The sequence below is a fragment of the Anser anser genome (genome assembly GCF_964211835.1).
Source record: "Anser anser genome assembly, chromosome: 18".
Taxonomy (NCBI): domain Eukaryota; kingdom Metazoa; phylum Chordata; class Aves; order Anseriformes; family Anatidae; genus Anser; species Anser anser.
In genome coordinates, this window is record NC_139739.1 from 10,446,125 (window position 1) to 10,469,023 (window position 22,899).

The 22,899-nt window shown below is 46.1% G+C and overlaps 1 protein-coding gene across 12 annotated transcripts in view; it reads right to left on the reverse strand.

Annotated features, from left to right (window-relative positions):
• Positions 1-1,314: 1,314 nt before the first annotated feature.
• GGT1 (gamma-glutamyltransferase 1) overlaps positions 1,315-22,899 on the reverse strand; it is a 66,217-nt gene continuing 44,632 nt past the window's right edge. For 8 of the 12 annotated variants that reach the window (XM_083803908.1, XM_083803909.1, XM_083803906.1 and 5 more), the window contains 12 exons: positions 11,851-12,018; positions 11,085-11,212; positions 10,756-10,845; positions 10,307-10,499; positions 9,001-9,158; positions 7,817-7,966; positions 7,180-7,316; positions 6,138-6,325; positions 5,192-5,319; positions 4,217-4,329; positions 3,034-3,147; positions 1,315-2,163 (listed from right to left, as the gene is read on the reverse strand). In XM_083803908.1, coding sequence (XP_083660034.1) covers positions 2,020-2,163; positions 3,034-3,147; positions 4,217-4,329; positions 5,192-5,319; positions 6,138-6,325; positions 7,180-7,316; positions 7,817-7,966; positions 9,001-9,158; positions 10,307-10,499; positions 10,756-10,845; positions 11,085-11,212; positions 11,851-12,018 — 1,711 coding nt within the window. In that variant the 3' untranslated portion in view covers positions 1,315-2,019. Of the gene's footprint in view, positions 2,164-3,033; positions 3,148-4,216; positions 4,330-5,191; positions 5,320-6,137; positions 6,326-7,179; positions 7,317-7,816; positions 7,967-9,000; positions 9,159-10,306; positions 10,500-10,755; positions 10,846-11,084; positions 11,213-11,850; positions 12,019-13,238; positions 13,501-18,610; positions 18,728-18,847; positions 19,147-22,899 lie in introns of those variants that run through there. The other 4 variants (XM_083803911.1, XM_083803902.1, XM_083803903.1 and 1 more) reach the window with 4 other exon arrangements.

The following is a 22,899-nucleotide window of genomic DNA, read 5'->3' on the forward strand; positions in this document are numbered from 1 at the left end:
GGTCGGTGCTGGGTCTGGTCTTGTTCAACATCTTCATCGACGACCTTGATGAGGGAATAGTGTCTGCCCTCAGCAAGTACGCCGATGACACAAAGCTGGGAAGAGTGGCTGACACGCCAGAAGGCTGTGCTGCCATTCAGCAAGACCTGGACTGGCTGGAGAGATGGGCAGGAATAAACCAAATGAGGTTTAATGAGAGCAAGTGTAGAATCCTGCACCTGGGAAGGAACAACCGGACGTATCAGTACAGGCTGGGGGACGACCTGCTGGAGAGGAGCTCTGAGGAGAAGGACCTGGGGGTCCTGGTGGACAACAGGTTGACCATGAGCCAGCAGTGTGCTCTCGTGGCCAAGAGGGCCGATGGGATCCTGGCATGCATTAAAAGGAGCGTGGCCAGCAGGTCAAGGGAGGTAATCCTCCCCCTCTACTCTGCCCTGGTGTGAGTACTGTGTCCAGTTCTGGGCTCCCCGGTACAAAAAAGTTGGGGATCTCCCAGAAAGAGTCCAGCAGAGGGCCACAAAAGTAATGTGGGGCCTAGAGCATCTTCCCTATGAAGAAAGGCTGAGAGACCTGGGTCTGTTCAGCCTGGAGAAAAGAAGACTGAGAGGGGATCTCATCAATGTGTATAAATACCTGAAGTGTTGGAGACAGAGGGATTTGGCCAACCTCTTTTCAGTGGTTTGTGGGGATAGAACAAGGGGTAATGGCCACAAGATAGAGCACAGGAAGTTCCGCACCAACATGCGAAAAAACTTCTTCACAGTGAGGGTGATGGAGCACTGGAACAGGCTGCCCAGGGAGGTTATGGAGTCTCCTTCTCTGGAGATACTCAAGGCCCGTCTGGACGCCTACCTGGGCAGCCTGCTCTAAGGAACCTGCTTTGGCAGGGGGGTTGGACCCGATGATCTTTCGAGGTCCCTTCCAACCCCTTCAATTCTGTGATTCTTTGTCCAGTTCTGGGCTCCCCAGTACAAAATCCACTCATGCACAGGTGCAGACACTGTTAGCTGTTCTGTGTCAGATATGGATTTCTGAGAGGTCATTGATTAATTACAACTTACCTTCAAATGAGTAACTGCAGTGTGCTCTTTTTCAGAGGGTTGATTTACACAGACTCTGGTATTCCAGGTCTGCAGTATGATGTGGTAGGAAGAAAACTGGAGAAAAATTAGTTTGTTTTGGTTACTTTTTTTCCTCTTTTAAATTCATAGCTTCATCAAAGGAGTGAACAAAAGAGAAAAATCTCTGAAGAGCTTCTTTCGTGCCGACTCTCACCATCTCTTTTGGCAATATCAATTGTGCAGGCAAGAAAAATATGTGGCTCCATTTTTATTTATTTTAGTTGTGCTCAGAGTTTTACAGGTAGTATCTTCCCTTTAGACCTTCTCAACAGAAATATAAGAAAGTTTGAAGCCACTTCCCAAGTTACCCATCCATCTCCATTAATCAACTGAAGTGAAAAGCAGAAACATCTTTTGTTAAAAGAAAGAGTGATGAGTTTGTGAAGGCTTATCCCAGGCTAGAGCTGAGCTCACCCACTGTGGCACAGATCGATTAGTTTGTAACTTAGAAAACCCAGTTCCCAGGGTCCTGGAACTTGTCTACTCAACAAGAAACAAATCTCTTCTCTAGCTGTGACAGGGACACTGAAACTGTGGTAGCTGAAACTGTGCAAACAAAACACTTCCTGCAGCTTGGGTGAGCTGGACCTTCTTCAAAAACTAGGTACACAATCTGACTTCATGGGATGGAGAGGAGGCAGGAATCAAACTCTTCAAAGCAGAACAGATTCTTCAAGGAGGTCATGTCCTGGTAGACATGTTTGTCTTAGCACACTGCTGTGGCATGAGGCACTTCGGTCATGGCTGTTGAGAACATCAGTCCAAGCTCTGTCAATAGAACCACAGGCAAATTTGTTCTCTTTCCTGTGAGATCTCCCTGAGTTGCAGACCTAAAGGATCTTCCCCCCAGACACACCTCAGTGTCACTAGATCACTGAAAAAAAGGAGCTGAACCAGGTCAGTAGCCTGCAGGAAAGCCACCTTTCCGGGAATCGGAGGCTGCAGCCCATCCATCATCTGTTCTGAGAATGGCTTGCACAACTGCACCGCTGGTCACTCGTGTGGTATCGTGTTTTCTCTTCTTTAGTTGTTCTTCTATACCCTGAAATGCAGAAGTGCATGAGGACAACAGGAGAAACTGCTCATGTGCTGTAGTCTCTGACCTGAATCCTCCATGACTATCCAAGCATACAGTGCCTGTATTAGGTATGTCTCCTAAAACTACATCCTGTCCCTCTTCTTCCTTCTGCTTTCTGGGATGCACTGCTTTTCACGTGGAATTGAGAATATGTGGCATTCGTGGTGTTGAGTGTGTGCTACCAGTACTACTGCAGGTCAAAGAGCATTCTCAGATACTTATATAATGACTGACAGCTGGAAGTAACAACATTTCATAGAATATCCGAGTTGGAAGGGACCCACAAGGATCATCGAGTCCTATTCCTGGATCCCCAAAGGCAAGGCAAATCCTGCCATCAGCTCTCAGACTGACAGTGCTGCACAGAGACCTTTTCTGTGAGAATATTTTCACATCTGTTCTTGGGTCCCTCTGTGCATTCTCCCTTTCTAGCTCTGTGGCGGCACTTTAGGATTTGTGAGGAGGTAGCACGCGTTTCCTGAGGGACACCAGATTTAGACTGCTTGGATGCTTCAGGCCCTGAAGCAAAATAGTATCCTTGCTGTTTTGCAAGTACTTTGAGCCAAACAACAACTGGAAGAAGAAATATAGCCTCAGTTTCAGATGTAGCTCATGCTTGAATGCATTAGGCCTTAAAACCATATGACTGAGACTAAAAGTACACTTTGAACAGCTCACTGTGACCCAGTACTGGACTTGTGCCAGCTTTAATACTGCTCACCTAGGAAATTTGGCAATGCATCATGATTTTCTACACACACATGCCTTCCCAACACTATGACACCAGCACCACACAAAATGCTCATATACAACCCCACCTAAAGCCAGACAAACCTCCTCTATTTGCTGCTCAAGCTCCGTGATATTGGGAAACAGCTGATCATGAATTCTGGGCTCTTCCACTGCTTTCTTCACATCATAACCAAACCAGATGGAATTGATGATCGTCTAAGAGTCGCAAAAAAGCCTTAATGTTAGTTAGTTGCCTTCAAAGAGACCTCACCCTTGCAGCAACAAAGGCAGAGACTTCTGAATGATGTTCACTAGAGCACATAAAATATGTAATTTCTAATTCCTGCTGCTTCCAGCACTCCCTCTCTTGGCTAAGAAAAACACAGGTACATTGCAGCAAGTCAGCTTGTATATGCTTAGGATGAATTCCACACAAAGAGACCAAGAGCGGCTAAAATGAACATAGGAGAAGGATCGGATCCTCAAGCTGGATTTATCCTGCTGTGAGTAAGCCCATGATGGCTTGTTTAGACACACAGCAGTCAGCTCAGTGCAAACGTACAGTTACAGCTTCTTGCTACCATGCAACCAGTTTCCATAAACCTGGCTCAGCCCCGTTTGCTTAAATTGCAGGTTGGAGCTGCTGGCAAGTGAAAACAGCCTCAGGATGAAGGGCTTTGAAAACTGCTTGTAGCAGTTGTTTCAGAGCCTTCTCCCCTGCCTTAGCCAGAAAACAGGCTGCAGTCTGGTGCTCTGAATGGCTGTGTGTGCTGGCACTGGGGACTGCTTTCCCCTGCAGTCATTTTTGGTCTATCTGGGCCTTTGACTGGCTGCCACAGCAGGTCACAAAGAGCCTGTCTGTCAGATGATACCATGCCTGGCCTAAGTTCTTGTTTAGCTTCTCCACATGACTTTCACCTGAAGTTTGAGGGTTGGATGAGAATGACTCTAAACTAGGCAAAGAGTCCATGGCAATTCGGAAGTCAAAGCTAAACCAAAGTCATAAATACCCTACAAGTGTTAAGAACAATTTGCCAAAGGAAAAACCCAGAGTCACTGAAGTAATTTAATGAGAGACCCTTTGTTCCTCTGGCAAGCAGGAGTTGGGGTTGAAGGCCTGGCCCTCAGAAAGTCAGTCATGAACCTTTCTTTCAGCCCCCAGGCCTGCAGCAGGGAGCCACGGCTATGGTCAAATCATAGGCATGAACCCCTTACCCCAAACACTGCCTCTCCCCAGTTTGTTTTGCCTCACCTTTGCCCACAGATTGCCCACATCATCACATACCAGTGCTGTTGCTGTGGTTATTTTTGTTCCTCCAGAAGCACCAACCACCATCCTGACCTTTTTTGATTTGTCCACCAAGATGGAGGGGCACATGGAGGACATCGGCTGTTTACCTGTCGGGGACAGATGCAACAGAGGCTCAGCTTTCCACCTGTAGCTTACAGACTGTCGGCTCCCACTCCACGTCTAAACCCAGAGCCTTCATATCCACCTTCCTGACTAAGGTGGTCTTGTTCATCCCTCGGGGATCCCAGTGTCCCCCGTACACATCTTGTTGCTACCACAATGCAAAGCATAACCCTAGTATTTTGTGCAGAGGATGAAGGTGCCTGCCTCCACGGTTCTGTCCCAGCTGGGGTTGTCCATCAAGCAGCTGCCTCCCCTAAACTGTGGGACCTCTCTTTCTGTCCTATCACTCCCCTGCCTCTCTCCAAAGGGTGGTACAGGAGGGTGACAGAACCCCAGCCCACTTCTGTGGCAATGAGACGGCTCTGCAGGAAGCAGTGATGGAGCAGGCAGGGTGCTTGATTAGGTGCGTGAAATGGGTCTGTCTGAAGCTGCCCTACAGATCCCAAGACAGCACAGGGAGAAGGCTGGACAGTGCCGTGTAACACTTAGCAGTCAGCTCCTGCTGCTGCCTCCCTCTTAAGTAAGTTCAAAGAAATCTTTCATATCCCCAAGTCATTTCACTTGATATGCTCTGAGCTCCCTGCAAAAGGATTTCTGGTTGCTGGAAGGAAGCATGCCCAAGAGGTTTTCTTCAGATGGCCTCTCCTTCTTCAGGGTATACCAGGGGAGGCTGGGAGTGCACTTTTGGCAGGGATGCCATGTGCCTCGTGTTCACCTCCACTCTCTGCAGAAACCCCCAGATCTGTGGCTGATTTCAAACATGCTGCAGCCTACCTTGCAGACACCACAGCCTTAGTATGCAAGATACAGCTACAGGACGGAGTCAGGAAGGTAGTTTACAGCTACCTGGTGCTATGAAATTTGCTGGAGAAGGAGGTATCCCAAATCCATTGATTATGTAAGGTGAGCTGAAGTCATCCATCTCATCATTATATATGATTCCACTCACGTTGGATCGTACATCAGAGCCAAAGCTAGACAAAACAAGTTAGAACAGACACGTGAAGATCAGAGGAAATCCAGGACAAGCTTCAGGTGAATTACTACAATGTGAAAACTGGAATTTGATGGGAGTAACTCTCCACTCCCTTGTGTTGCAAAGGACATTCTGTCACCCCTTGGGGGAAGGAAGCAGTTTATACCGTGAGCACACAGCTACACAAAGAGGAAAGGCAGCCCAGCATCCTGCTGTATAGCTCCCCTGCAAGGACCTTGAGGGGAAGAACAGCACAGCAGCAAAATACAATTAATCCCCTTCCACCTGGGCAGTACTGCACTCCATTCAGAGGCAGTGTAGTTCAAAGACTGTCACCTTTGGAAATGGTTGGGATTTTGCTTAGATGTGTCGAGTGACATTTTCTATGTACAGAAAGAACCTCCCGCCCTCCCCCAGCTTCAGGCCGTGTACGCAGAACACAGCTCTTCTTGACAGCACTCTAGACAAATACTGTGCTTTCAGACCAGCTGCATTAGCTCAAATTCCTTCCAGATGCCTGGGAATCAGAGCCTGCAGTGATACCACTGCTCATGAGAAAATCCAGATGCAGTGGATATTTCCTTTGTGGGTGAACACAATATGACAGAGGACCCCACTTCATATATCCTGTCCTCTGACCCAACTACACAAGTCTCAGCATTAAGAACTGACCTGTAAGCTTAGCAGAAGTGCCCATCAACAGTGCTACCCATCACAGCCCCGCTACGGAGATGACAGCGATGTTTTATACCAACCACAGAACCACCACTAGGAAGATGGCAGAGGCCTACACAGAAGTAATGTCTGAGCTCATACTATTGGTTGATGGTGCTGGTGGCGGACACAGCACTGCCATCATCAGCCACAATGGAGAGGTGGGAAGTACCGGCAGTATCCGGAGTGTAATATACTGGCTCGTAGTAGTCAACTGGATGGGAAGTGTTGTCTGTGATTTTTCTTCGGAGACTATCAGCAAAGAACTCGGACGTCATGTTTCTGATTGCCTGTCAGAGAAATCCAATGCAGTTACTCAGCAGATTAAGTTTAAGAGACATGTATGAAGCTGATATCCAACACTTCAGACCACAGAAGAGTGGCAAATCGCAGCAGTGAGGCTATATCTTTCCAGCAGGGGTTTTCCTCCTTCTTGAAAGATGGACATTGTACCAAAGAGTCATGGAAGAAGCTGTACAATGTGCCCCTTTATGTGGGAAGTTAATCAGCATCCATTATTGTAGATCTATGGAAAGCTGTCCTCAACACTGCTGTAAGGTGTAGGCAAGCACTGTTACACTTGCTTCAGAGATGAGAGAAGAGGGGTCAGGTTGAGAAGACTAGACCAAGGCAAGCTCTGATCATTGCTCGGTAAGTTGCAAATTTGTGTCCGTCAAGCTGGGCTGTGCTCAGATCCTGCTGCTTTTGGAGAATCACAGAAGTAAAAGCACAAAGTGTGAAGTTGGAAAAAGCAGGTTTCCTGCCTCACCCCTTCTTATCCATAGGTCCATTTACTATAGGTAGGACTGTGGCTAGAGAGACACAAGGGTGCTGGGAGTATCATCTAGTCAATCAGACTCCAAAGACTATGAAAACTGGGAGGGTTAGCCCTAAATATACTCAAATGCTCCTGGTCAATTGAGGATTTTGCTTTTCCTAATAGCAGGAACGTTTCCTCCATTTATATCCCTCACAGCTCAGCCATGAGTCGCATAAGGACTTCCCATTTTGATTCAGAGATATTTCAGTGCCTGTCAATAGCAGGTGGCGCAGAGCATCCCTGACAATGTTTAGTCACCCAAAACCAAAAAGCCATGTTCCAGTAGCCTGGGTGTTGCAGAAAGAAAAGGCTTTTGCCAGGTACCTCTGTAATGTTGACAAATTTTGGATCTCCCAGTAAAGTCCTCTTGGCGTAGGCAAAGCGAAAGGCCTCCACAATGCGGTGGTAAGTCAGACCTTTCTTCTCCACAGTTTTGATGCTGTCAGCAGAGAAATTATATCCTGGCAACAGAAGACAAACCATTGTGAACACAAAACAAAGTACATGGTCAACAGGCTGCTAATAGAACTGTTGTATGGGATCATCTTGAAACTGCGTCTCTACGGAGATGCAGTCACTGCACTGTTCTAACCTCTGCATGGAGGACACAAGAGCTCTAGTAGTTTTGAGCACTGTGGGAGGCATCAGCAGGATTTGTATTTGGGGAGATGTTTTCTAAAGAAGCCGCAAGTACAAGTTCATTTTCACCCACTCAGGTACTTGGGAAGTGCCCCATTCAGAAGCATATTTTTCCTCTTGCACTTCTATTTCAGGTAGGAAGGCAATGTCCCTGAGTTTAGAGCAGACAAGGAATGTTTCCACACCTCTGATCCTTTCTGGGGTCTCAGACCTATCTGCTGGAGGGCTATTGAGACCCAGCTCCCAAAACCAAAATAGCAGTTGTCTTTGGAACTCTCCCAGCTCCTGCTGCCAGTAGGACACTGCTCAGTGGCACTCTCACCTTTCAGTATGTTGAAAATGAGGGCTAGCACTGGGCCGCTCAGGGGGGCACTAGGCGTGTAGAGGGTAAACTCCCCAAGTGTAACCTGTATGGGATCTTCAATCACTGTTGCATTGTAGTCCCGCAGGTCATCCATTGAGACAATCCCCCCTGGAACAGAGAAGGGAACTATAGATGTGGGTTTGTGATCTCTGGTGGGAAGAAGAGGTCATACTCTTATCACCAGGCATCACAGTGAGGTCAAGAGGGAACACGGACAAACCAAAAAAGTTGCAAGGTAAAGGGAGCAAAGATAGATGCACAGGAGATAGACTTATTCCTTGATAGATCCAGCCGAGGCTCAGATAGTCTAAGCTTGAAGTTGGACTGATTTACAGCAGCCAAAAATCTGGTGATCCATTTCTACAAAGGACATCAGCAATGTCAGGGAACAAAATGTCCTTAACAACCCTCTTTACAGGGGAGGATGCAGCTTTTGGGTGCAGATGCTTTGTGCTACCCCACAAGCAGAATAACAGGTACATTCCATTGCCTTTCTTATCAGAAAGGGGAAGACAGTAATTAATCATCACAAATAAAACCAGGAAATGACTTACACACATGAGTTTCACTGAAGCTAGCCAATGCTAGATAGCAAGAATAGGATACTACCACCATCTAGTGGCCTTGAGAGATTAAACAACTTGAGAGTTTACAGGACCATGTATGTATTGTTTCAGGTAGAAACTTACAAAATCATAGAATAATTAAGGTTGGAAAAGACCTCCAAGATCATCTGGTCCAACCATCCCCCTACCACCAGTATCACCCACTAAAGCATGTCCCTAAGTATCACATCCAGCCTTTTCTTAAACAACCCGCCAGGGATGGTGACTTGCTGGATTTAGGCTCTGTAAACAGCGTGTATCTACTATGCGATGCCCAGGAATGCATAGACTTGCTAGACTACATGGTGCAAAAATGTACAGTATCTACCACCCATTTCTGATTGAGTTTCAAACACATCCATTAAAGTACTAACAGCTTCTCTTGTGCCTCCTTTTGCCACAGGTCTCACAGGTGGCATTTCAGGCAGCAGGCCTGACCTGCTTCCAAGGCTTCTGCAGGTCACCAGCTCCTCCCTGGATGCTGAGCTGCAGCAGTCAGGCACTCACGCTATTTTGAACAGATGTCCTGTTTCTCACCTACACTCTGGATGTCAGCGATGATCTGTTTTGCCAGGCTTCCTGTGTAAAAGGCATCTGCTCCTTCGTTGGCTATAGTCTCATATGTGTTGGCTAGTTTAGGCATCTTGACGATATCACCCTCTTGCAGAATTTTCCCTCCTCTGCAGAACACTTCGCTAACGGAGAAAGAAGATTGAGAAGATCAGATCCGAGAGACAAGTTCAAAACTACGTGTAGCTGTATCAGCTGACACAGTATTCGACTGCTCATGCTAGTGCCTTCGTGGAGAGAAGAGAAACTGCCTGATCCATGCCCCAGGTGTCCTTGCATCGGGACATAAAACTGAACAGTGGTTTTCTGACCTGGGATTCCACATTGCTCTAAATTTGTTCAGTGAAGCCTATTGGAGGGAGTGTCAATCTTTGTCACCAAGGCAGGCCACCCTTCCTACCTGCCCATGGGGTTAACTGCCTCTAGATGCCCACGAGGGACCATAGTCCTTGAACTCAAGCAGTTCAGTTTCAGAGCACAGACTATGAAGCTAAAAGGCTCAAAGCTTTCAGTGAGTCCAGGAGAATGCATTTTGATTCCTGACAGTCAGAGCACTTTCAAGTAGACAGGTCCCTTTCTAGCTCCCTCATCAGGGATCAAGGATGTGATGCTCTGGACCTGCCAGATGGAGGTACAGGAACCCAGGCTGTACATCCCATTTGGATTGCAAACAAACCTGCAGCTGGCAGGAAAAGAAAAGATTAAACATGATCTCCAGTGGGGCTGGATGCAGACACCATGGGACTGTAAATGGAAGTGTATTTGAAATCCTTCGTGTTCACAGTCATTGCCAGAAGTAGATGGTCAGAGGCATTGCTCTGGGAAGACTGACTGCAGAGGAAGAGATGACCCAGCAACTCACTGCCTGACAGCAGATGAGATGTTCAAGGAGAAAGATATACTCTGCAATTGCCCCAAATGCAGGTAATATTAGTTTAGTGCACTTACAGCCTGAGGAAAGGCTGAAGATTCAGACAAACATTGCCATTTGACAGATGCATCCCAGCATGTACTTCAGCTCCATCTCTGCTCAGACAAATGGACTTTAAGAGCAGAATTTATCTCCCTTTAAAAGCCAGGACTGAACATCCCCAAAACTGGCCACATGATTTAACACCTTCAGGGAGCTGGAACATCAGCAGGTGTAGTGAGTACAGTCACTGCAGGGCAGGCACAGGCTCACAGACACTATATTATACAAACACAGAGATTCTTCAGCTAGGATGCAGTAACCCCAAATTTCTCTGCACAGCTCTGCAACTGCTCTACCTACCACAGTGAGGGGTTGCTTTCAATTGACTTCTCTCTTGATTTGATGGCTGCTGCAAGGCCTTTCCCCATAGGGAATCCTTCTCTTGCCAACTTGACACTGGGCATAAACAGGTCTTTCCACGCCAGCCTGCCATGACGTTTGTGAGCCAGTTCATAGCCACGGATTTCTCCTGGAACAGCGATGGACAATCCTCCTGGAGCAGACAAAGAATGTATTAGTTTAGCAAAGCAAGAAAAAAAAAGTGATTAATGGAGTAGGAGGTAGAGCTGGGCTTGTCTGTTGGCCTTTAAAAGACTGCGTAGAGGACATTTTTGGCAAGATGCAGGTGAGAAATTCTGTAGATATACAAGAACATAACCATAAAAAATGTTCTTTATCCAGAGAGATCAGTAGCAGCTAATGTTGGAGCTGTGTGGACCCCCAGAGCAGTGAAATAGCCTTTGCCATACCTTTCAGAGAGAGCTGTGTGTCGTTCCAAAACATTGCCTCTGAGGCTCCTTTTGGAGCCACCTCTCTTGCATTAATGATTTCCACTTTTCCTTTAAAGACAGAAAGGAAGGAAGGTGATTAGCTCTGAACTCAGCACCCAGGCATGGTCTGTGCTGAGTAAGTCTGATCACTGGGAACCAGTTTCTTGGCAGATATTTTGAGGACAGCATGGTCCTCTAGAGACTACGAGAGTCAGCCTCTTACCTTGACTCAGGTAGCATAAATCACCCCTCTGTGCTTTAGATAGAGGGGTGGACCTGTTCTAGATATGTACGGCCTTGTTCCTTACCTGCGCTGTTGTAGATGGTAAAGAACAGTCCCCCTCCAATGCCCATGCTGTGAGCATTCATGAGTCCCACACAGAGCAGAGCTGCAATTGCAGAATCCACTGCAGATCCACCTTGCTGAAGGATGTCCCTGTGCAGCAGAAGAGAAGGCATCTTATGGTGACATGTTACTCATCAGTCAGCTCATCAGAGAAGATATTACAGACTCTCTCTAAGGAACTTTCATCCACACCTGGTCTAAAGGTTCCCAGGAATAGGAAGTTTGAGCTTCTGTCTCCATAGGGAAGAGATCCTAATGGTCTGGGTACAGACTAGATCACCCCTCATTAGAGAGACATGCAAACTAGCTTGAAGATAGCAAGGTGTGTCAAAGTACATGGGGGAGGCTGACATCCCAGCTACAACTCATTACTTCAGAAATAACAACTCTAAGGAGACTGAAATCTGCATCACTTGCATCTGGAACTGGAGAACAGCTTGATAAATGTATTTTAAGAAAAGCTTGAAAAGCATCTCTCATTCCTGTAGTTTCTGTGCCTAGGGAATCTTTGTCTACTGTACTGTATTTGAGTGACTGCAGTAACTTTGTTTGGGCATGGTGAGAGCCCAGGTTTTGTTACGGCCTCCTCGTTCTACAGGGAGATGAGAGTATCTGTGCTGTGCAGCTGCCAGGGTTGCACCTGCACACCAGGAAAACAGAACAGAACAGTTTTGTCTTGTGCAAGAGCTGTCAGCGATAACAAGAGTCATAGCAGAATTAGCGGGTACCTTCCAATTATTGAGCACTGCCCAGCGTCTGTAGCCACAGCCGCCCTTTTATAGGTGTGCTTGTCCTCTGAGTCAGAGCGCAGTCCGAAGAAGAGTCCCAGGAACAAGATGAGCCCCAGTAGGACTGCAGTCAGGACTAAAGCCACCACATAGCACTTCTTCATCTTTCTGTGGGAAGAGACAGGGTCATCAACCTTGCTGCTTCTGGGGTATGTGGGTGCTAGGGAACAGATGATCAGGCACAAGAGGAGTCTTTTCACCTATCTTCTTCCATATCCACCATTCCTCCTCTCTCCCTGGCAGTTGACAGCTCTGCACATGGAAGGGCAGTTTTACAAGGAGCAACCAAGAGAGGTGAGCCCAATTCTGGCCTTGACAGTTCCTTTAGGGCGAAGTCCTGCTTTTAAGTGAAATTGACTATCAAGAGGGGAGGGAATCTTCTAGAAGATGAGGAAGTGAACATCCTGCTGTTATTGCCTTTCAGTGGCAACAGGAGAACTATTTGCTCTGTGACTTTATTCTCTGAGGATTTTAGCTATCAGCAAATATTCAAGTTGCTTCTCTGTTGGGAAGCATGGGGATCCTACAGACTCCTGGAAGCCCTTTGGTAACAGCTCTGAAGTACTATAGTCCCTGCAGTGAAAAGGCCCCAAGCCAGCAGCTATCACCTGGGTGATATCTGTATATAAGATATACGTCTTAACTTTCACACCCCAAAATAACAGCAGTTACATAGGTCAGATGAGCAGAACATAATTGGTGTTAGTTATGACTCGCATCATCTTCAGTGGAAAAATTCAGAGCTTTAACTTCATATTACCTGCTTTTAAATGCCATGGCTTTGAAGGAGTCCCTCCCTGTCCAGGAGGTTACCACTAACCAGTACAATACTCATCTTTGTCACTAACAAGCCTCTATTTGGTGCGCCCCAGCGTGAGCACAGCACCCGCTTCTGCTCAGGGTCCTTGGCCAGAGTGCCTTTCCAATGAGCCTGCCACTTCTAGAAGGTGACGGCCAGTTCCTATTTCTCCATGCTTCCCCCTCCTGCAGAAAGTTGCTCGTGGGGTGCACAGGGTTGCACTTCATTGGTGGGTAAGAATAGCTCACAGAGATGATCTGCAGCAAGTGTATTCCAGACACACACCAAGCTAAGTCAAGAGCTATTGAGGGAATGGAAAGTCAATGATATCTCACTAGAACTGACAGTTCATGAAATACAGCTTGAACAGCTACTCTTTGACCCATTTTCTTTCCCATTACAGAATTGTTCCATCAAAAAGACCTAAATTCATCGTATCAGCTTCAGGAACCAACCTCCCTCTGCGTAGCGTAGGTTTGGCTTTTCACCATGACTACTATACTTGTGCAATAGTCAAGATACCCTTTACCTTACCGAAGCATCTGCTTTCCTCAGAGACAAACCAATCCATGGCACTGCGAGTGAAGATAGGATCCACCAACCCCACCCTCTGTGGATGTTCAACAGCCCCAGGTAGCGCAACCTCCAGCAGTCAGAGCAGCATTTGGTGCCTTGCAGCAGCAGCATGTGCAGGATTAGGAAGCAGAGAGTGTGCCAATGCTGACCTAACTAGAGGAAACAGGCCAGGCCAGCCAAACTGAAACACTCCTCCGAGGGAGGAGATTAGCAAGCACTGCCCCTCAGCACAGCCTTACCCCCACTCCTGTTATTTTAAAAAGGAGGTATGTACCCATTTGTTATCCAAGCCCTGTGTCTGTGAGTCCCAGTCAGCACAAAAGATGTCCACCCCCAAGTAAGGCAACTCAAACCAGGGTGTAAATCTACTGTATGTGCTGTTCTGTCAACAAACATCAAACAAGGGCAGGGAAAAGTAAATGGATGAAACCCCTTTCCTGGTTCAAAACTTAATTTACACTCAACTACTTTTAAAAGAGACTAGTGGTGTGTTTGCAGACCAGTGACTGTGCAGGGAAACAGAGAAGCCATTATGTCCCCAACAATAGCTCACACACAGCCTTGGAGTTTAAAGACAGTTTTTTTTGTTGGCAGAGAGAGTTCGGCTTCAGCACTGGCAGTCTCCTCCAGGCTTCACAAGAAATGCCATGGGATCTTTTATCTGCGCCCCAGCTAGGCAGAAGGTACTTTGTTTCATCTGGGCTGTTCCTCAAGCCTGGGGTGACCCAAGCCCGGTGCTGCGTGTTAACCCATAGGCTCCTGGCTTGGGCTGTGTGGTTCTTCTCCGGGGCTGCCTGCCTCACTGCTGGGCTCCTGTAAAGATTTTTCTGCCTCGTCACGCAAATTATTCTGAGAGCAAGAGAGAAGGGGAAACATCAGACGGTACCTCTGCTCTCTCTTCCACCTCCTCTCGGGATTTGGATGACACTCACGAGCACCTCCCAGTTCCACAGAGCTGAACGCTGAGTGCCCAGCTGCCGGGTGAGTACACAGACCTGGACAGGGGCCCTCAGCCTCAGGCGCAGCTCTGACTGCCTGCCAGCCCCCGGGGTGAGGATAACACGCACCGCTGGGGGCAGGAACAAGCACAAAGACTGCCCTGAATAAGAGCCACCAATTGCTGGGCATTGCATTGGGTCCCAGGTCACCCTCCAGGCTGGGATGGAAGCAGGGCCAGAAAAAGTGGATGCTCTTCATAAAGGTGCATCTGTGCAAGCTGTCAGATCGATCCTGCTAAAGGCATGGTTGTAATGAGAAAGATCTGCAGCCTTCCCTTCTGCAACAGCACAGAGAGCAAACTCAGATGAGAATAATTCTCTCCACCTTAACTGCCAGCTCAATTCCCATAAGCTCCTTGACCTATTTCAGGCCTGACCCTAGTGGGAAGCATCCCTTCCACAGCCCATCCCACCCTCCTAGCTGCGGCACAGCAGAGCGCCAAAGAGGCGTTTTGTTTGCCATACAGCAATCAGGCGACAGATGAGGAGCCTGCAGACATCCCTGCTCTGACCCACCTCTAAAAAAGTTGCCCCATGCAGGCACATCACAGGAACAGCTGGGTTTTCGCACCAATGCTCCTTTTGAGCCTCAGCTCTGAAGTGGAGCCGCAGCTATAATTTATTGCTGGGAGTGGAGCAGCAGCTGTGTGCCACCACCTGAGCTGGCTCCCCTGACCATTGTCCGCTGAGGCTGGTTTTAACCTGCAGATCTCTGCCAAATCCAGCTCTTTGGAAGCTCAGCTAGCACTTTGGTCACACTGCGCTGCTCGGCAGCAGCAGCCATCCAGGGGAGAGACTATAAGGACATTAAAAGCAATATGGTTACTTCTCAGTGTCATAAAGGTCCAAGACCCAGTCCTAGACACAAAATTTAAAACAAATCCTCGCAGTCTGGCTTGATTTATACCGGGAGAGGGGGAGTACCAGCAAGCAGGAGAGTTACACTTGTATGAGTAACCCCACTGAACTGTAGATAAGTCAGTTTTCACAGGTTTGTTTAAATATGACAGTTTTTGAATTAAAAGAGCCCCAGTGCAACAGGCTAATTAGTATCAGGCAGGGGTCACAGGGTCTGAGCAGCTCTGCCAAGAGGGCTGGGCATGCTGTAGAGGTGGGGAACCTGCCATGGTCATGGAAAGCCCCAGGAGAACTGAAAGACAGAGAGAGGAGGGGTGCCAGGCCAGAAAGCAGGGAAGAGAAAAGAATGGAATACCAGAGGATGACAAAGGAATCCAGGTACAGTCAGGCCTTGTTATTGAATGAAGTAATACAAAAAGCATCCTCTGACATTTCCTAAAACTTTAACCACAAACTTTAACCAAGCAGACTTCTGCTTAAAAACCATCTTGCAGCGTCTGCATACCTCCACACCCACTCCTACGAGTTCCTCATCCTCCCACCTCTAGTCCAGTAGCCAACACTTGGCCATCAGCTTTGAGACATCTGCCCCTGCCTTCCTCAGGCAGCACACGTTATGCAAGGATACATTAAACATCCATGAATCACAGGACACGGGCTATGCTCCTCTGCTAAAACCCAAAGTCCAATCCCTATCAATAACATTACCGTATTTAAACAGGCATTAATAACAGAGCTGAAATACTGCTCTCGCGCTCTATTGCTGTGTAGAGTCAACCGTCAGTGACTTCTGGAGCCACAGGATGGCCCCAGGGCCCACGGGAGCATAACCCAGCACAGGCCCTGGGAGAGCAGACCCAGGCTGATAGCAGAGATCCCAAGGCTGTTCACACAGAAGTCCCATTACTGATTAATGACGACCTAAGGAGGGTGCCCACAACTGGTCACATAGGTGGAGCCATGTGAAGTGTGTAAGAGACCATAGGACAGCTACCTGTGCTGACACCGTGCTTCAGGATCAGGTGTGCACATCCCACCTTCCTCCAAAGTCCTGTTTTTGCAGGTATTTCCTAGGGCTGCTCCCAGCAGCCTGCCCCAGGGCCAGGCTTCAGAAATCAGACAGGACAAGCATTTCTCACCAACCACCAAGCTGCTGCTGGGTCCCCAGCTAGCACCTTGCTTTCCTTTCTCACTGGCAGCTTGCTGAGAAGTGGTGCAGCAAACAAAGCAAATTATTTCTTCATCTGTGAGAATTCTTGGTGCCAAGAGTCCGTGTTCACACCCAATTAGCCAGATGACAGTTTAAATCCTCACGTATAACTGTGCTAGCCACACATTCCCTCAGCTGTCAGTAAGGACAACGGCCAGCCAGCAAGATCTGTTTTCATTTGCAGCATTATCCAGACTCCCAGCCTCTAAGCAGCTAATTAGCTGGGGTTATTTACTCCAAGAGGGCTTGCACTGAAGAAAACTAGAACCAAACCAACACAAATCTGAAGCTTAGGTTGCCCGTTCCCCATCAGCCGCTCCTTCATTACACAATCCACAGGACTTACATCCTGGAAGGTTAATATATGGCATCATTACCCAAACGCCAGGGGACAAACACCTTACACAATGAGGGCTGTGTAAAAATTACAAATGCAGTTGTAACATCAGATTTGCCTCCTGCCTACCAGGTTAGATCTCTGTGATTGCAATGGGGTCTTTGAATCTCACTGCAAATAGTCCCAAAGTAGCGGTGCGCAAGCTGGTACAGGCTGTACTGACAGCATTGCAGAGCCCAAATGGCAGAGAGCTTTGTTGACTTTGTTAGCGATCATGTTTACTCCTGCTCTTCTAAAGCTTTATGAGGACAGACAAACTCCTAAGCACTATTCTTTTGAGAACTGTCCCAAAAGAAAAGGGTTTGTTTCCCTGTGCCTTCTGTCCTGCACTCAAACACAGAGGTCTGACTTTCCCACATAAACCTCCCTACGCAGCCTTGCCCAGCAGTTACTGAAATAAGACACAAATTTAAGCCAGCTGACATTCTGATCTACATGTTCACGTGCTAAATAATTTTCTCCCTTAAGCCTTTTGACTTAGCGTAGCTGCCACCAGGATGCCTCTGATGAGGACTCTGGTTCTCCAAACAACCATGCAGGCAGACAGACAAGCAGAGATCTCCTATCAGGTACCGATCTTCATGGTGACTGGCAGGCATTTTTCCATAACTGTTTCTACTTTGTCCACACGATGCCATCTAGAGACTTCAAACAAGTCATCAACAACTACCTCTCCTTCCTAAGGAAATCATTCCTGATCCAAGTCTTACACAGATTTCTGCAGAGAACTATGACTCAAATATTGGCGTAGCTGGAATTCAAAACAAACAGATTTTTAAATCAGTCCATTTTTGGCCACAGAATGAGACAGGAATTCTGCTTTGGCATTAGGCTGGAACTTAAAACTATTAAGTTTTTGTACTTATCCATCATGAGATATTTAAGTTGAAGTCTTACACAGTCTTCATCTCCACAAGCAATAAGGGAACTAAAACAAAGTTCAGCCAAGCCATGAAGAAGCTCAAAAAGACTTCCAAATTCAGACCTAGGCACCAGTCCCTCCTGAAGCAAGGGGACAGAGCAGTCCCCAAGTGCTGAGCCTATGCTTCTTCCCCACCAGAGAAACGCAACAGCCCCACTCAACACAGCCTTCCGCAAAGCTAACAGCTCCATGTCAGTCCCCGGCCCACTCCCTGCATCCTGTAGGGCTTGCTGCCTCCCTCCCCTCCGACACTGGGTACGTCTTTAGCATTCTCTTCAGGAAACATGGCATTGAGGACTCATATGCATGTGGGTACATTTTTAGGGAGAAAGGCGTCAGACCAGAGGTCCCTGCGTAAAGGTATGATGTCAAGCCAGAGACAATCCACCTGGAACAGAACAGAGTGAAAAGCTCCCTGAAAAAACAGACTGTTCCAGCTAGTTTTCAGGTATGCAGTTCACAAAGAGAGCCATTGTAATCAAGATTTGCAACTCCTCCACAGAAATCAGGTTTTCTGAAGCCTAATGACATGTAATATTCTATCCAATCTAAACTCAGAATTCAATGAGAAGGAGAAAATTTCCTCCTGAAGCAACTTTTTCAAAAAAAAATCTTAAAGCTGATATTTCTGCAGGAAAACATTAAAGTCCAACTTTTATTTTCTTTTTCTTTTTTTTTTTTTTTTTAAATTTTAAAACACTTCAGCACGAACTATGAAGTGAAAAAGGCAGAAAGGTGGAATAAATGCAAAATAACCCATTTCACATGGTTTTCACAGTGTTTTCTAATTGGAGAGCTCCCAGAAATCCAGGACTGGCAAGTTCAATCTCAAAAATGCATGTTATTAAAATAAAGTTTTATAAACTCATTCAGAACATCACTGTTAAACTCACCCCCAATTTAAAATTAAAATGTTTTATTAAAAGTTTTATTCTCTCACCGGTTGCAAAAGATCTTTTCAGATGCTCTTCTTCCCATTAAATTAGAAGCTGTATATTAGACCTGGACTGGTTCAGGCTGAGTAGTCAGGTCCTATTCTCTTTTCACAAATTTTCATCTGATATATTAAAAAAAATGAAATCACACTGTTCCATGTTCTGTTCCCTAAGAAATCCCACACAGCACTTCAAGGCCAAGGGTAATGGCTTAATGCATGTCATTTCTAATTCCCTCTTACCTCTCGAGAGTATTTGCAAGTCCGTCCTGTCCTTTCACACAGATCTTTATTTACTGATATCCTTTGAATATCCTTTCTCTAGCAGTGAACTCCTTTCTAGGGTCAGTATGTTCTTGCAGCACTAGCAGTAACCACTTATCTTTCCTTAAAAGCTCTCCAAAGCTTATCATACTACTTGATACTTGTACAGGTCTGCTCATGGAGATTAACTCATTGAAACTCATTACTGTTGAATTCACAGTACGAGAGGAATGCTTAAGTAATCATTGACTAGGTGAAGAGTCAAGAAACCATACCAGTATGCATATTTTAGCACTCACAAATGTTGTGTATCACCAGCAGAATCATTCTTCATTCTTGGATTCAGTTACCACATGGTGCAAATGTGAGTATTCCCACACCTCATTGCTAGCTCTTAAGTTCTGATTAAAGAAACTGAACAAGTATGCGGTCACCTTAAGTACAAAAGTGCTCCCATCTCTATGTGGTCATGTACCCTCACGCCCCTCTTGCCCAACCAAATGGCACCGTTGTGGTTCATAGTCACAAATTCAAGTGCATCTGTAGCTTGCAGCTTAAACCCAGACAGATTTCGTTGTGATTACATTTGGTGGGACTATCCTTTGTCAAGTGGGATTGACCCACTGCAGTGTAGGGGCACCTGATCAGCTCATGTATCTGTTCCTCAGCAATCAGAGCTACACACTACCTTAAACTGTCATCAGCTTTAGTTCAGATTAGCGCTCCAGCTGCAAAGAGAAGAAGCAATGCCTGTTCTACCACCCCTGTTCCCATAGCAGCACCCTCTGGCAATGGGATGGCAGAGCAGGTATCTAGGGATGAAGAAACCTGCCCTCCACCACTAGACCTCACTGAAGCTTTTAAGCAATAATCCTACGTGTCTGTTTGCACTGTAGAGCTTCTAGTTGCAGCTCAAAGGTTGCAGCTCACCTGCCATTGAGCAGTGTAGTGTAAATCCCAAGTGAAACCCAAATTCAGGGTGATGAGCTGCAAGATTTGCCTTTGGATTCTAACAAGTCAACTGCTAAAGCTTATCTCCCTGCTGCTGCGCATGGCTTGCTAGAAACTTCAGAGCCAGTTTTGAATACAGGAGTTGAACGCCCATCCAGAACGCAGCACAGGCTAATCACAGCTTGGCTGAAACTTGGGCACAGCAAGGATCCAAGCCATGTCCTAAGCCTGACTTTTAGCCAGCAGGCTGTCCTGCAAATACTGGAGGAAGCAAAGTCTGCCTGAATGCCAGTCAGCACTGCTAGATGCTATCTTTTGATCTACTATGATCAATCAAGTGGTTAACGTCTCAGTTCCAAACCTGACTGTTTCCTTTGCCCCACTCCAACCTTTGATATACTGGATCTTTACTTATGTCAAAATGATGGTGTCTCTACTACAATGAATCATTAACAAAGTTTGTTCTAGCTCCAAGAGTTTTGGGAACATAAGCCATACTTCTCCTCTGCTTAAAACTACATCTCCTTTCCTGTAATAGCAACAAAATGGAGTTCTGTTTAGCATTTACATTTGGTAAAATTATAGTTACAAAACATGACCATTCCAGCCCTGAGGTGTTTGGGAAGGAGTTAATCTGTGCTTGTCTTTCAAAGAGATCTTTCAAAAAACCCTTTCAAGACATTGCGTCAAGAGGACAGGTCTCTTCAACTATTGTCTAAGAGATCTTAAGCAAAAATGGAAGCTTTCTGGAAAGCAGGTACTGACACAGGAAATATTCTGAAGGCTCAGGATTTGATGCATCTGCTGTTTCTATAGGCCAGCCTGAAGTACACATTCAGAGTCCAGGCCATATTCAGCTAGTAACACATATTGCCCTCACTGTGTCTATTGTGTTGATGTGAGGCTCATGATGCTTTACAGGAGAGACTGTGACATGAGCTGTTCCAAAACAATTATCTTCTAAAAAAACAAACAACAACAACAAAAAAAATACAACAGACTGTGTGGAAAATTATCTACCACAAACAAACTGAATTGTACTTTTAGTCTTTCACACCTTTAATATTAAGTGAGGCATATTTTATAGGGGAATTTAAGATACAATCTGCTGGACTGAACCCTTTTCCTAATTTACTAACTCCACAGGTCTGATGGTACAAGGTTTTATGCTTAACAGTACAGCAGCTTTGGAATAATTAAACTTGGCCTAGGTCAGACAAGTGTCTCCCTGTCACCGCATTTGTCTACAACTTGCATTCTTTGCCCCTATTGCTAGAAGGCAAGTTTTATAACAATGAGCCACCAAAATTAACCAAATTCCTATGTCCTTCTTCAAGGGCAATCCAGTCTCAGCTGTGGCACGTTCTTACCAGTTCAGAACACGAACAAGTTGGATGCTTCTCAGCAAGTTACTCTTTCACTTACATATAAGTGGAGTTGAGGATGGGGCCAGAGAAAGTTAAGAAGTTAGTGCTTTTGGTTCTGATAGGTGAATAGCTTGCTATGCACACCTACAGCATTTCAATTGAATGTAAGCTTTGTGAACAGCTGTATATCCCTGTCTAGTCTAATCTAACTGAATAGATTGTCCTGCTGTAACTCAGTCTTGCAGGTTTCAAGCAGCAAAAACACACCTCAAACAGAAATAGCATGGTTAATATAGGTGCACTGCTGCCCTGTTAACCTCAACCCACTACAAAAAAAAAAAAGGACAAAAGTACCTTCTGTAGAGCTTGTCACCTCTTCCTACTTCTGATATTCATGACATGGTCATCTTTTACATTCTCTAAAAATTAGCAGGTACTATTACATTGAAACATGAGCAGCAGAGTGAAGTCCCCATCTCTTCCTCTAAAGAAGTGCGCCTGTCAGTGTATGAAGCAATACCTTCACAGCCCTTGTAACGGAACCTGTAGATACCAAAAAGCATCAGGCAGCGTGAAGGCACTCCTGGGTAGTTTCTCTTTTTGCTTCTTCCCTCACCACTTACTGATTTTCCCACAGGACTGTCATGAAGTGACACCAGCAACAGCTGAAAACACAAATGAAGTAAGCAATTGCATCTCCTGTTCAGACTCCTCCTTTTTATTGCAGAACAAACAGTTCAAGGTCTCCATTTCCTGATATTTGAATTAACGCGTTATTGGAATAGGAGCTGTTATGAGGTATCCTCATTTTGCAGGTTAGCTATTTTTTCAGGAGGAAGTCTTTCTCCTCTATCACAGCAACATTGCAATCAAGTACTATCCAAACGTAAGCATCAGAGAGTACCTTGAGTGCCCAGTGACACAGAGATATTAACAGCACGCAAGGCTGCTTCCTGCTAAGTAACAGTTTGCCTTCTGACCCCTCACTCTATTCTTCCACCTTTAAAAGTGGAAATTAAGTACCAGCTGCACAGGTAGCAGGCAGCCCTAATTAATACGAATTAATTAAAATGTATAAATATAATAATTTATATATTTAATTTTCATTATAAAATAATTTACAACCTTAATTAATTAATTAAAGCTAAATACTGTATAAGAAACACTAATGCAGAAAGGAGGTCACTGTGCTGAAAAAGCCCTGGAACACAAATTCCTAGAACAGAATCTGAAGAGAAAGGGCGCTTTAGGAACTGGAAAAGTTACCCAGCCTGCAAAGGGTCAAGCTGACTAGAGGCAGGGACACAGCAGTCCACTTCCAGAGCTCAGGTTCACTTTCCTGAGGCTAAAGAAGCAGAGGTTTGGCCTCAGCCAAAGCACCTCCTTCCCCTGCACCGAGTTGCTTCCACTATAACACACCTGCTCAAAGAGCAGGAACCCTCTAAACCCACACGCTCTCAGTTTGTGAAGTCTGGTTTCCCATAATCAACCGTAGGTGCACCCTCGTCCCTGGGGCAAAGGCAAGCCAAAGGAAACAATTACTAAATGGCAAGGTATTAAATGGCAAGGTATTAAATCCTTCTTGCCAGTCACAAGGCCCAGTTCTGGCTGCATTCTTCTACCCACACAGGTGGCTGTAGCGGTGTTACCGGGATGTGCTGTGGTGTGACAGCTGGTGGGGCTTCTCGGTCATCAGAGCAGCTGCTGATTGCC